This window comes from Stegastes partitus, unplaced genomic scaffold, assembly GCF_000690725.1.
Source record: "Stegastes partitus isolate 25-593 unplaced genomic scaffold, Stegastes_partitus-1.0.2 Scaffold119, whole genome shotgun sequence".
Lineage (NCBI taxonomy): Eukaryota > Metazoa > Chordata > Actinopteri > Pomacentridae > Stegastes > Stegastes partitus.
The window spans coordinates 68,714-81,843 of NW_007577850.1; the positions used below are offsets into that span (position 1 = coordinate 68,714).

At 41.8% G+C, this 13,130-nt stretch overlaps 1 protein-coding gene across 1 annotated transcript in view; it reads right to left on the reverse strand.

Annotated features, from left to right (window-relative positions):
- brf1a (BRF1 general transcription factor IIIB subunit a) overlaps window positions 1-13,130 on the reverse strand; it is a gene marked incomplete at its 3' end in the record, with an annotated part of 133,898 nt that overhangs the window by 8,328 nt on the left and 112,440 nt on the right. Inside the window, exon 17 of the mRNA XM_008278275.1 lies at window positions 2,124-2,175. Within this exon, the coding sequence (XP_008276497.1) occupies window positions 2,124-2,175 (52 nt within the window). The remainder of the gene's footprint in view (window positions 1-2,123; window positions 2,176-13,130) is intronic.

Sequence of the window (13,130 nt, forward strand, 5' to 3'; positions counted from 1 at the left end):
GAACATCTTTCTACAGCTGATGGTGGAACATCTTTCTACATCTGATGGTGGAACATCTTTCTACAGCTGATGGTGGAACATCTTTCTACATCTGACCAGTTTAACATTTCCTGGGAGTCGGCTTCAAACTAACAGACTAGATGTCACATTGTCTGCGTTTTGTGCCAAAAAGTTGAGCGTAAATTTTGCAAACAGCATTTTGTGTATCGCAGCTCAACGACCGACATGTAGATCATCTAAAAACAGCAGCTAACTCTGCGTTTTATTCCTCAATAGTTCTGGTGCTGCATCACCAGCTGTTAAAGCTGTTTTTGCCTTTCTTGACCATAAAGCTTCTGACTCTGATTCTGCCTTCAGTCTGTTGTTTCGGCTGATTATCACGTCCATCGTTCAGAACTTTTCCAGTTGTCACGATCTTTGGGTTTTTTTTCCCAGCGACTCTCGATAAAACAAATTAGTCCCAACACTGAAGGATTAATGCTAAAAGTTCAAATTAAACACATAAAACATACAAAAACAAAGACATTTAACAAAGTGTTTGTGCTATTTTCTTTTTTCTTTTTGTTAACAGTAAATGTGTATTATTCATTATCAGTCTCAACTCTGAAGGAACCGAATGCTTTGACACCTTGTTCTCATCGTCTCAGTATCAAATAACCAGGTTTAGTTGATTTAATAACCAGCTTTTCAAGGAGATTTAGGGTTCATTTAGGCTGATAAGGCTGCAGGTAGACTGGACTCCTGTTAACTCGCCTCCACATGAAATCCTGATTTGTTATTTCCCTGCTAACAGTTTCTCTGGTTCTCGATCCAAACGTCTGTCAGCCGAACTCCTTTGCCTCCCGAACGCTTCGCCAACCAAAACTACGAGGAGGAAACGTGGAGGAGGTGCAGAAATCAGAGCAGGCGACGACGAAGAGACGGTCGGGAAACGTGGAAAATGAGAAATAAAAAAAAAATAAAAAAACAGCAGCTCGGAGTGGACGAAGCCACCTGCGTCTGAAATTAAGTCCAATTTAAAATCAAATTAAGAATCAAAGCAGCAGAAAGTGTCCTATTTCTGGATGCGGAGCCGCTGAGCTATAAATGTGCCGAATGAGGACATCCGGAAATTAACTGTTCAAAGTCGAGCAGCAGCAGAGCAGCAGAGCAGCCGGCTTCATGTCAACGCCATCACTGCAACGCCTTCACTTCTCTGCTGGAGTTTAAGGCCGGTTTTATTTTAGGAGGCTGAAGCCTGCAGGGCGACGGCAGGACGAACTCCTCTCAGGTTTACTTATCGCTCAGCGGGAGATCCCAGCAATCAGCAATCAGCTTCCATCGGACGCTACGCTTTTATTTCCGTCAACACAATCCCACAAAAACCAACAATCAGCGTTTCCCACCAAGAAGAGCTGAGTCTGTGTGAAGCTCATTCATCTCCTTCCTCTGATCGAGCTCTCTGCAGGTTTAACACTACAAGACCGACTTAATGCAACAGAGAACAAACTTCTACGTGTTTTTCATGATGACACCAGTTCAAGAGCCGGCAGGAACAGCAGTAGTACAGTTTTTAGTGATTTAATTAATAAAATCGATGTGATCTGGACCCAGAAAACTGAAGTGAGGATCAACTGATTAACCCTCTGAACCCCCAAATCCACCAGTACGCATGAAAGGCAGGTTTTTCTTTGAATAAATGCAAAATTTACTCCGTTTTTCAGAGCTACAAACTGCAAAAATAGAAAAAATATCAGATTTTTAAAGACTTTCGAATGGTACATGAACTAATCATGTGTAACAACCAAATAAAAGCTTAAAGGTATGATATATTAAATCACTTTGTCTTGTTTTAAAAAGGTGCAGAAAGTAAACTATTCGCAGTAACCAGATCAAAAACCTGAAAACTCCTCGTACTCCGGTCCTGACTGTCTCGGCTGTGACCAGGCTGAAGTGACAAAAATTCGGACACAGTTTCTCAAAAGAAGATTTCAGAAAGTATTTGATAAGTCAGTCTAACATTTAACCGAACCATCCAAACTGTGGAAATCAGCCGAGCGACTGTGTGTGAAAGAGTGAAAAGATGAAACCCTGAACAGTCAGGACAACAGAGATGAACCAGTGTTTGTGTGTCGGGAGCTCACCTGCTCCAGCGCCAGCTTCTTGTTGGGCTGTCCGGTGATGAACGGCTGCAGCCTGCAACACAAACAGTCACACAAGGTCAACACAACCCAGCGCTACACGTCCAATATTCTGCATTTCATAAGTTCTAACACATTAATAAACAGCCCAGTGTCGTGTGTCTTGGAGTTAAAAGTGTCGCATGTGAAAAATTCAAACACAAAACTTTGATGTTGTCTGTTGCTGAACACAGCTCAGATGGTTTTTAGAAGGGAGTAACATTAATTATTTAATAGACAACATGTGGTTTGCCTCCTTCAGCGTTTAGTATTCACTCCAGCGCAGCGGGACATCTTGTTTTTGTGTATTTAATTTTAGTTTTGTGGTGGCTGCAGTTCCTCAAAGGTCCACTAGAGGCTGTTTCCAAAAACGAGTCGACCTGAGTGTTAAACTGTCCTACTTTACAGCAGAAATAAACAAGTTTACAGCCTGCTACAAAATCTGTTTTAGTCTCTACAGCTAATTTTTTACGTTCTTCACTACTGTATGGAGTTACATTTTAATATAACTTACCTGTTTAAGATAAATTAACGCCTAAAGTTGTGCATAATTACCAAGTTAAACCAGTGATGTGGTGTTAATGAAACAAACTGCAAATTCTTGCTGCTAATATATATGCAGATATCTGTTTATCTTCAGTCAGCTAATGCTAACAGACATCAGTTGGTTAACCCTTTGAACCGCAGATATAAACGCCATTTATTAGAGCTTTAGACTAAAAAAAAACCCCCCCAAAAAAACAAGCAATTCAATGACAATAATTTGATTCTACATATCTTATTTGAAATTTTACCAAGAATCAACAGTTTGCAATCACGTCATGTGGCGACTGCAGTTCCACCAATGTCCACTAGAGGCTGTTTCCAAAAGTCGATGCCCGTAGACCTCAGTGTTAAACTGTCCTACTTTACAGCAGAAATAAACAAGTTTACAGCCTGCTACAAAATCTGTTTTAGTCTCTACAGCTAATTTTTTACGTTCTTCACTACTGAATGGAGTTAAAATTTAATATAATTCACCCGTTTAAGACATATTAAGGCTGAAAGTTGTGCATAATTACCGAGTTAAACCAGCTAGCTAACTCATACATGTCAGGTTTAACCAGCAGCAGCGTCTTTACCGAATAAAGAAAAAGAAAAGATCACAGATAAATGACTAATCCTCTGTTGAACAACGTCACCAGACACATGAACTAAACCTTTATTTTAAAACAGCGGCTGGACTTTACGACCTTGGATTCACACGGACGTAGAGAATGAACGCCGTCGCTCAGCCGTCTGAAATGCCAGCGAGTCTACGGGAGAATTAAGTGTGCAGGGTTTATGAACCTCTCAGAGCCTGAAAGTAAGATATTCATTTCCAGACGTGATTTTTCCAGACATTAGAGGACAATAAAATCTTTCACTCCGAGGTCTGCCGGATTACATTTCGCCGCTCACCTCGGCGGCGAGGACACCGACTGTTTCTGCTCAGCCTCGTCTCTCCTTTACAACACTTTGTCCTTGGTTTTTTTCAGTTTGCTGCTTGAAGACACTGAGCCACATAATCTTAATGAAATCCTTTGGTTCTACTGAATCAACAATAAAGTCTTGAAATAATGGATGTAATCGATTTCTTTACATAAAGGAGATGAAGGTGAGCTGGATGATACTGGACTTTTTTAGACCAAAGGAGTTTGTGATGTTAATGATACTGATGGACAAACTGTGGTTTCTGGTTGCTAATGTATTTACAGATGCCTGTTTATCTTCAGTAAGCTAATGCTAGCAGATATCTGTTGGTTAACCCTCTGACCTGTTGGTACGAAGAAATTGCCAAAACTACACCATTTGGTTGAGATTGATCCCGTTGATCCACTTTCAGCCCGTTTATTCTGTTTTTGTGGTCCAGCTTGTCGTATCTTGTCAATCAGTTATGAAAGCTCAACAAAAATTCATTTTTGTCACCAAGCATTTCATATCAAAAACATCTGTATCTGATATGTCAATCCAAAATTACACAGATACCATTTGAAATATCTGAAATGGTCACACAGAAGGAAACTGATGATTTGAGAACCAGTTTGAGAACCACCATGTTGGTGCCCAGAAAAGCTGTTAACAGAGTTCATCTAGCACAGTTAGAGCTGAACATGTCCAGATTATGAAATACTGGAACATATTCAGCAGTTACAAGAAGCTTTATGTGAGATACAAAGAGTAAATTATACATTTCTTATCATGTATACATCTGTTTATTTTGACCAGTTCACTTATGGGATGATCATCAGAACAGATGTTCCAAAAAACAAACAAACTATGGATTCATCTGATGAAGGATCATCAGACTTTCAGCTTTCCAGTTGTACCTTGAACTAGTCATAACTTAACCAAATCACGACATTTAATGAAAATAACTTAATTCTTACATATCTTCTGTAAAATTTTACCAAAAATAAAAATAAAATAAAAAAACCTTTGAGCAACCAAGACGCCATCAGTCATTTAGCTGCGATCAACAGTTACATGACAAAAACTTCTCAGTTGAACTGCAGGCAGTGTTTCCTCAGGGAGACTGAGAGGAAAATCCAACCCACTGGATCAATAAAATAAATGCAGCATGGATCAGAACCAGAGAACAGAGGAGACAGTTGTTGGAGATACATCCAGCATGATGGAACATCTTTCTACAGCTGATGGTGGAACATCTTTCTACGGATGATGTTAAGAGTTTGTAGAGGCTGAATATCTACAATATGTAGAATCACCTTTTTCCTGCATTCATAAAATAAATGGAGAAATCTTTTTATGATTTATGGTTCAGCCACGGTTGTCCAGTCTCCACAGAGGTGCAGGACTTTATGTTGTGGTGAAAAATGAGTCCACAGTGGAGAAAAATGTGACAGGAGAAAATAAGATGTTTGGAAACTGGCTTAAGAGTTCAGAGGAGTGAACACAAAGTACAGCCGGTGATAACGGGGGAGATTTTGTCTGAAGTATTAGACGAAATAAAAGTTTGACCTCCCAGAAATGAAACGTCAAATATTCACCCAACTCATTACAATTCGTGTGCTATACGTATGAATAATGGAGATCTGAAGCAAGGCGTTGAATTGATAAACTGTGTCACAGATAGAGGCTCGCGTCCAGCATTTCTAATAAAAAACTGGTCTCGATGCTCTGTTGTGAGCAAAAAGGAGAAAAAAAACCCCCACAAAGACTGTTTATCATGACCTCGATATCTTCATACAGCCGCTTACCGGAGCCGGCAGTGGAAGAAGGAAACTGGGGAATCACAGTGGCCTTCAGGGAAAGAGAAAGTAGAAAAAAACAGCATCATTATCTTTAATTATTGTAATATTAATTAGGGATTTTTAACTGATTGGTATCAGCATGAGCCTGATCCTTTGTTCAGCTCACATAGGTGTGGTAAATGTGAACGACTTCCTGTTAGCGCGGCAATATTAATCAATAATTAACTCGCAAGATAAAACACTTGACGTTTGTCCTGTGCTGATTTTTTTCATTCCACAGATACATAATACCTGATGGTATACATGTCACCAGGACATAGGAGTCTAGTCCTGGCTGGAGGTCTTTGTCGTGGTGACTCTTTACTAGCTAAACCCCCACAATGCTTTATGTTTGCCAGTATAAGCTCCCAGCCTCCTCTGGTCATGACAGTAACAAACAGTACGAGGCGCAACCACATACTACGACTAAGCTACAATACTTAAAGTGTGTATTATGCAGGAACATTAAACTGGGTATCGACAGATACTAAGTGAGTTAGATCAGGAACTAAAATAAAACCTAACCAGGACATACCTAGTTCTAACTTTCTGTCAGGTTGTGCTACGTTGGGACACTTTATTTTGTTTGTTTACGTGGACAAGAGTCTGCCGGTTACGAGACTTGAACCAGTTTTAGCCAAATTCCAGATGTTGCGTCCACGTGAAGCACAGAGTTCAGATCTTGTGCCTTTCATCCCATTTCTGGACGGCGTTTTATCTTCCGGGTTTAGTCCCAGTGAGTTTCTGTGAAGACGGCAAAGGTGGTGAAGATTGCCAGACTGTGATTCAGTGGTTTGTCGATCGCTTGGTCTCCGTGGAGTCGGTTCTGCCTTACGAGTTTGATGTGTTCGACTTTTGCAAAGATGCCAAGGAGATGAGGCCGTCTGAGAGCCTTGGACAGGCGCTGATTGGTGTATGAACTGAGTCTTCACCGTTCAAGTTCATCCTTAAACAAGATGTCAAATGTAAGGCACGAAGACCTACAAGAAAGGCAACCTGCAGGACACAGCCAAAAGATGGGAATGCAGCTGAACTATCAACACCACCGGATCTCTGACAACATGCACCAGTTTTAGCCATATTCCAGATGTTGCATTCACGAGGAGCAGAAAGTTCCAGATAACATGTCTTTTATACGGTTTATCCTCTGCTGATACCGCTTTTTTTTTTTTTTTTAATTCAGGGACAGATGACACAAGCTACAAAACTTGACTTTATACACGGCACTGGGATATAAAACACTGTCCTAGTTGATGCAGGCTTGATTTAACAGAAGTCTTTGTCATGGTGCCCCCTAAATAAAATGCTAAAATAAAACTGCAAGGCCATCCTTAGTTTTACCTTCATGTCACGTTACAGGTGCTATGTAGAGACGTAAAGATTCCTAATTTTGTGTGTTTATGTGGACGAGAGCACCCTGGTTATGAGCCTTACCACAGTTTTAATCACATTCTGGAGCACAGAGAAAGATAACATGGCTTTTATACCAGCTCCTGGGTTTTGGTGTTCAAAGGGTTGAACTGGACTACATATGCTCTAAATAATGTTCAATATTTCATCGACTTCGCCTCTTTAACACGTCATTGTTGCTGCTTTCAGAGCGTCTGTATTGGATGTTAAATGACTCGGATTGGACAACAGCACCACTTGCTAATTCTTGCTATCTGCCCAGCGGAGCGCTGTCATTCTGTGAGGCCTCCGCTGCACAAAATGTATATATTCATTACTCTCTTTATTGCAGGATTTAACCGCTGACACAATACAGGTTGAGGATTTCATTAGATTACTGGTGAATCTCTGCTGGCTGCAGGCGACCGGCTCATATTACCGCCCGACTGCCGGGAACGAGAACAAGAAGAAGAAAAAAAAAAGAAAGAAGTGGTGCGAATGAGAAATGAGCCCCAGCTGTGAGTGACAGGCCGACCGGCTGTCTGTCTCCGGCTGCAATCTCTTCCTCGACAGTCGCCGAGATAATCAGCGACGAGCGCTCCACCGGCGGTGATTCCAAAGCAGCCGTCCCAGCATCCCACTGGCTGGAATTAGCGTCGTTCCCGGAGGCCTCCCGCCCCCTTCCCTGCCCACCCGGCCCGGCCCGGCACCAGCACCGGCGCTGGCTGAGCCTCCCTGGAGGCTTACAGTAAGTGCTCGACTCTCACTGATAAGACAGAGCCAGAGTGAGCTTTTAATTAATCTGCTCTAACCAGGGGGAAGGGGACGGGGGAGGAGGGGTGGATGTGGTGTCTTTACCCCCAACACTTACCCCCTCCCGTCTCAGAGCTCATTATAAATCCCAGCCGGGCCGGCGGATCGCCCCCCGCCGAGACAACCATTCACGGCCTCTACATGTGCGAGACGAGGCTGGATCCCCCGGGTCCCGACCGGGACACCGTGGACCGGGGCAACAGGTAGCGAGGGGCGAAGAGGGCGAAGAAGGACGGTGAAAGGAAAGGGATGGAGGGTAAAACATGATGAGGTGAAGGAAGGGACATGGATTAATGAGACAAAGGGGCGAGATAGCACCAGAATAATGAGATGTATGAAGAAAGGAAGGTCTGAACCAGAAATAAGCTGTTACCCCGATTTTGTTCTGGTCAGTCCAAGGTTCTAAGCGCTCACATGGGTCAGTTTTTCGTAGGATATTTAAAATGGCATCTCATTGATACGTCAAGCACTTCCCAAGCTAAATTATTTTTTTAAATTTCCCGTTGATGCACTTTTAGCACACAACAAAGAAAAACAACAAACAATTTCTGCTCGTCCATTCCTGATTTACCCCAAATTATGTATATTTAACAAAGATATTTGGGAAATTTTAGCTTGACAAAGCAAATATGTTAAAAAACAATAATAATTCCATCGACCCACTTTCAGCAGGTTTTTGAAACATGAGGTCGTTTGAACATCTCAGGAAACATTGAAGAAAAAAGTTGGACATTTTCTCTGTAATTTCTCATCATGTCACTGATTGAAAATCTACATAACAGGGCGAGTTGAAATATGAAAAAAAAATTAATTAAGCCGTCATGGAAACTTCCATGTCTGAGCTAGCTTTAAATAAAAAAGTAGACCATGCTGGAGTCTCTAAACGCAATATCTGATGGATTATGAGATGTTTTCTACGGATACGATCAGTGTGGCGATACGATCTCATACTGCAACACCTATTTCTGCAGAGAATGGTCTGACTACACCTCAATATCATTCCACAGAGAAAAATACTCTTTAATTAGATGATTAGTACCAACATAGACCTAAACCTGATGCTTTCTTTATGTCCACTGCCTCATTTGACGTAGTTTTGATGAATAAATGCGGCCTGGTCAATCAATAAGTGATCATTTTTCAACACAAACTGAGCACACTGGGCATTTATCCTTCGTTAATGTTGCTCTAGTTCAGCCACAAACACACGACGAAGCCGCAAAGTCGGCTCTGACGTACGCCACCAGGGGGCGCTAACCAGTGTTGATTTAATAGACGTGTGCTGATTAGAGGTCGTCACAGAAGTCTTTGTCATGGTGCCCTTTTACTAAATCTGCTCACAGTCTGAGTTATTTTTAAGCAAAAATTCCAATTATTCTCTGGTTCCATGTTCTTAAACGTGAAGATCTGCTAAAACAACATCGCAATTTTATTTTATTTTTTATGTTAGTTGGACAAAAAAAGCAATTATATTATCTAGATAGTTTATTATGTACAAACCTGCTTATCAAAGTTAAAATTTAGAAGGGAAAAGTTATTTAAAATGAAGTAGGGATGCAAATTTAAAACAATGTTCTCAATTTTTAGTCGACAGTGTGGCGCTACTATAAATTAAGGAGACATTAAACTCAGCTACAGGAACTTTGTCCTCGCTGATATCGGATCATCTTAGAAATATCTGGTCATTACGGAGGTCATCCCAGAAGACTTTGTCACGGCGCCCCTTAACTATGCTCTCGTCTTTCCAAAATGGAACCGCCCACTTCCTGGTTCCTCTGGTTGCTACGGTAATAAACACCAAACTAGTGGTGCAACCAGGTACTGCAGCCAATCCAAAATAAACAATAAATCAGGGGAATTTAACGTGATGAAAGATAATAGAAACGTTTAAAAAGTGAAGGAATTTGCAGATTTATACAGCAAATGGTGCAAACTGCTGGACATGTGTTGATTTAAGGCCACAGACATTGACTCAGTTTTCCTGCTAAATAAAGTTGTTTCAATTAACAGTTTTTAATCCATGTATGCAGTATTCACCTGTTTTTACGCTTTTATTCCCCCCACGTTCAGTAAAAATGTGGAAAAATTGTGCGAAAAAAATCGACTTTTCTTTACTCGTGGCTGAGTTGTAAAAGCAACCAGGTACTGCAGCTAATCTGGAAGTGCATATTATCTCCACAAAGTGGCCGACACCAAACATTAGGGGACTCAGATCGGACCGTGGCCCAAAGTTCAATAACCAGACTACAGCTATCAACCTCACAGAACCCGTTTTCCTTTCCTAAAAACAGTTGTTGAGGATTTTCCCCCACAGATGTCGTCCCGGGCAGACTGTACTTGAAAGAGGCGAGAAAACCGAGAAAAAAAAAAAAAAACTGTGCAAACTGTTCCTCTCAGATCCTCCGAAATCCGCAGCGGCACAGCAGCCAAACAGAGCCGGTATGAGCCCGAATCGAATGTGATCCTTCCTCCGCGGCGGCGTTGCAAATATTTTCATTCCTAATTCACACAGAAGGGTCTCGGGAGTGTTTTACTCTGAGTCAGACTTTCTAATGAAACCAGCCGCCGCTATTGTGTGTAAAAGTCAAAACACACTCTCGCTGCCTCATTACCACATTTCATTTCCTGCATTAGAGCCACTTTCATTTTGATTTTACATTATAGATCTCATAATCGCCGCTCCGCCGCGTCGCTCAGACGTTTAGCTTCGCTCGTTAGCGTCGAGGTGAGGCGTTCAGAAAGAAAAGCCTCTCGTTTTCGCCGCTGATTGCACCTGTTTGTTGTTGTTTGTTTTTTTTCTCTCTATCCATTTCCATCCCCGGCACGAATAGAACCGAGGCGAACCGATGTCAGGGAATAAATTTAACTATTCATACATTAATCCAATCAAAGAGATAACGAGGAGGAAGGAGACGGGAGATAATCTGCAAACTGGGGGTTGAATGAAATTAGTTCTGCGATGAGCTCGGATGTAAATAAATGATGATAATAATCTGAGCTTCCAACTTGATTTTCCAGCTGGGGACTAGATCCTCGGAGGTGCACACGAAACACAACAACACGCACACGAAACACAACAACACACACACAAACACAACACACACAAACACAACAACACACACAAACACAGCCTCCTTCAGCACAATTAAATCAGGCGTAATCGCGAAGCTGCACACACATGCGACTGTAGAGCCCACTCTTACTTTCCCAGACACAAAATGCACACAGACACGCACACAACACGGACACACAACCCTCGACAAAGAGTATGTGTGTGTGTGTGTGTGTGTGTGGTGTCCATTCAGGCTGCAGTGCATTGTGGGCCGGTGTGCAGCTTGGCAAGAGGAGGCGCAGATTCAGCCAAAAGAACTGATTGTGTTTTCTTCTCCTCTGGCCGGTCCGTCCAGCGCTAACACACACACACACACACACACACTAACAAACACACACATTAACAAATACACACGCTATATAGATGGCCGTTTGTGCACAAAGACCTTCCTGATAATCATTTATCTACACTCACATAATCAAACGCCTCGCTGCTATACTTGTGAGGACCGTTTAAACCCTCCCAACTCCAAACAGCTTCTTCGCTTCGTTTTTCCTCCACAACATAAAATAAGTCAGCATTTTCTGGAATCGCACAACGCTCAATCGAGCTCGTTATTTGAGGTAATTATGTAGAAATGAGCGACGCCGCAATTGTTAAATTACGCAAACGTTTAAATCAGGAAACGGCGGCGCCTCATTTCACAACATTTGCGATTAATTTTAAAAAAATAAAAGGACGATAATCAACAAGCAGTTTGTGAAGTAGTAAAAAAACAGTGGAGGTAGGAGGCAACAAAAACATACGGTTAAAATACAAATATGTTCATATTACAGCCCGGTGAGATCGTATCATTGCAGTACTTGTTAACCCTCCAAACCTGAAGCAGTTTCGAGGCGTTTTTACTCATTTTGCACCACAACATGAAGTCCTGCAGCTCCACAGAAACAGAACAACCATGAAGGAGGCGAGAGAACTCAGAGATGTCTGTTAGCATGACATCAATCATAAAACAGGAAGAAGGAAAGTTGAATTTATCTAGTTACTTCTGCTGTTTTTTTCCCATTAGCATGCAAAACAAATGGAACCAAAAACTGAGGCTTTTCAAACTATAGATATTTAACTATTTCCAGCCTGAACAAACGTTTCCTCTCTGCTCTGCTCATCAGCAGTAGAAAGATGCTCCACCATCAGCTGGATGTATCTCCAACAACCGGCTCCTGTCTACAATTGTCAATAATAACCTGAAATGTATCTAAAATAACCTGAAATTCCCCAAATTGACTCAAAATTAATACAAAAATGGTTCATAATGGCCAAAAAGTTGTTAAAAACTACTTGGATTTTCTTGAAAATGACCCAAAACATGTTCAGAATGGCTAAATTTGAGTCATTATGGACAATTTGAATAATTGTGGACAGTTTGGAGTCCAATTTTGAGTCTTTTAACAAAGATGTTCCACCATGCTCGTTGTATCTCCAACAACTGGCTCCTCTGTTCTCTGGTTCTGATCCAGTAGGTTGGACTTTCCTCTCAGTCTACTGTTGTTGAAAATAACTTGAATAGAATTTCAATATTCCAGAATAGCTGGAAAAATATTAAAAACTACTTGGATTTTGTTGAAAATGACCCAAAATATGTTCAAAAACGTGCTGTTGGATAAAAAGTTTAATTTTAGTTCATCCATCGGCTTTCGGACGAGCTTCGGTAAATGAAACTAGATAATTAACAGCCACCGGCTGTGAATTAAGCAGAAACGTTTGCATGTTCAAAGACAAAAACGGAAATGAAGCCAGTAAGAGGAGACGTCAGGCCACATGAGGTCGACGCAGCAGCGTTACGTAAGCGTGGCGGTTCCAGCGGCTCGTCGCTCATTAACCGACTGTAATCTCAACAATGCCACTTTGATGCTTCCAGTGGAGGCGGCGCTTCGTTTCGGGGGGATTTCCGTCACTTTCTTCACGGCAGAGAGATAACAGAGACGTATTTAATGACCTACTAACCCGACCGTGAGCGACGGAGTAGGGCTTTCTGGGCCCGGCTGGGATCCTCCTTCGCAGATGTTTTTGGAGGGAACGTGACGGGTCTCGTGAACTGAGATTAGAGTTTCGGCGAGACGGGCGGCTGCTAGCGGCCGAACTATGATGAGAGCTGAGCGACTCCGGACAGACAGTCGAAGGCGAAGTGAGGCGGAGCGGCCAAGTCGAGGTGGTTTTGGTGCATTTAACATCAAAACTCTGACAAGTGGAGCATTTTTAAAGAAGGATATCAAAAGAAAGAAAGTGTCACAAGTCAACGTTTTGGGTTTTAGAGCAATAACCAATAAATCAGTCAACGTTGCTTCAAGATAAGAAAAGATCAGAATTTTTGCAGTGAATAAAATTTAAAGTTCACTGCAAGGTGGCTCAGTGGTTAGCACTGTTGCCTCACAGCTAGAAGGTCGC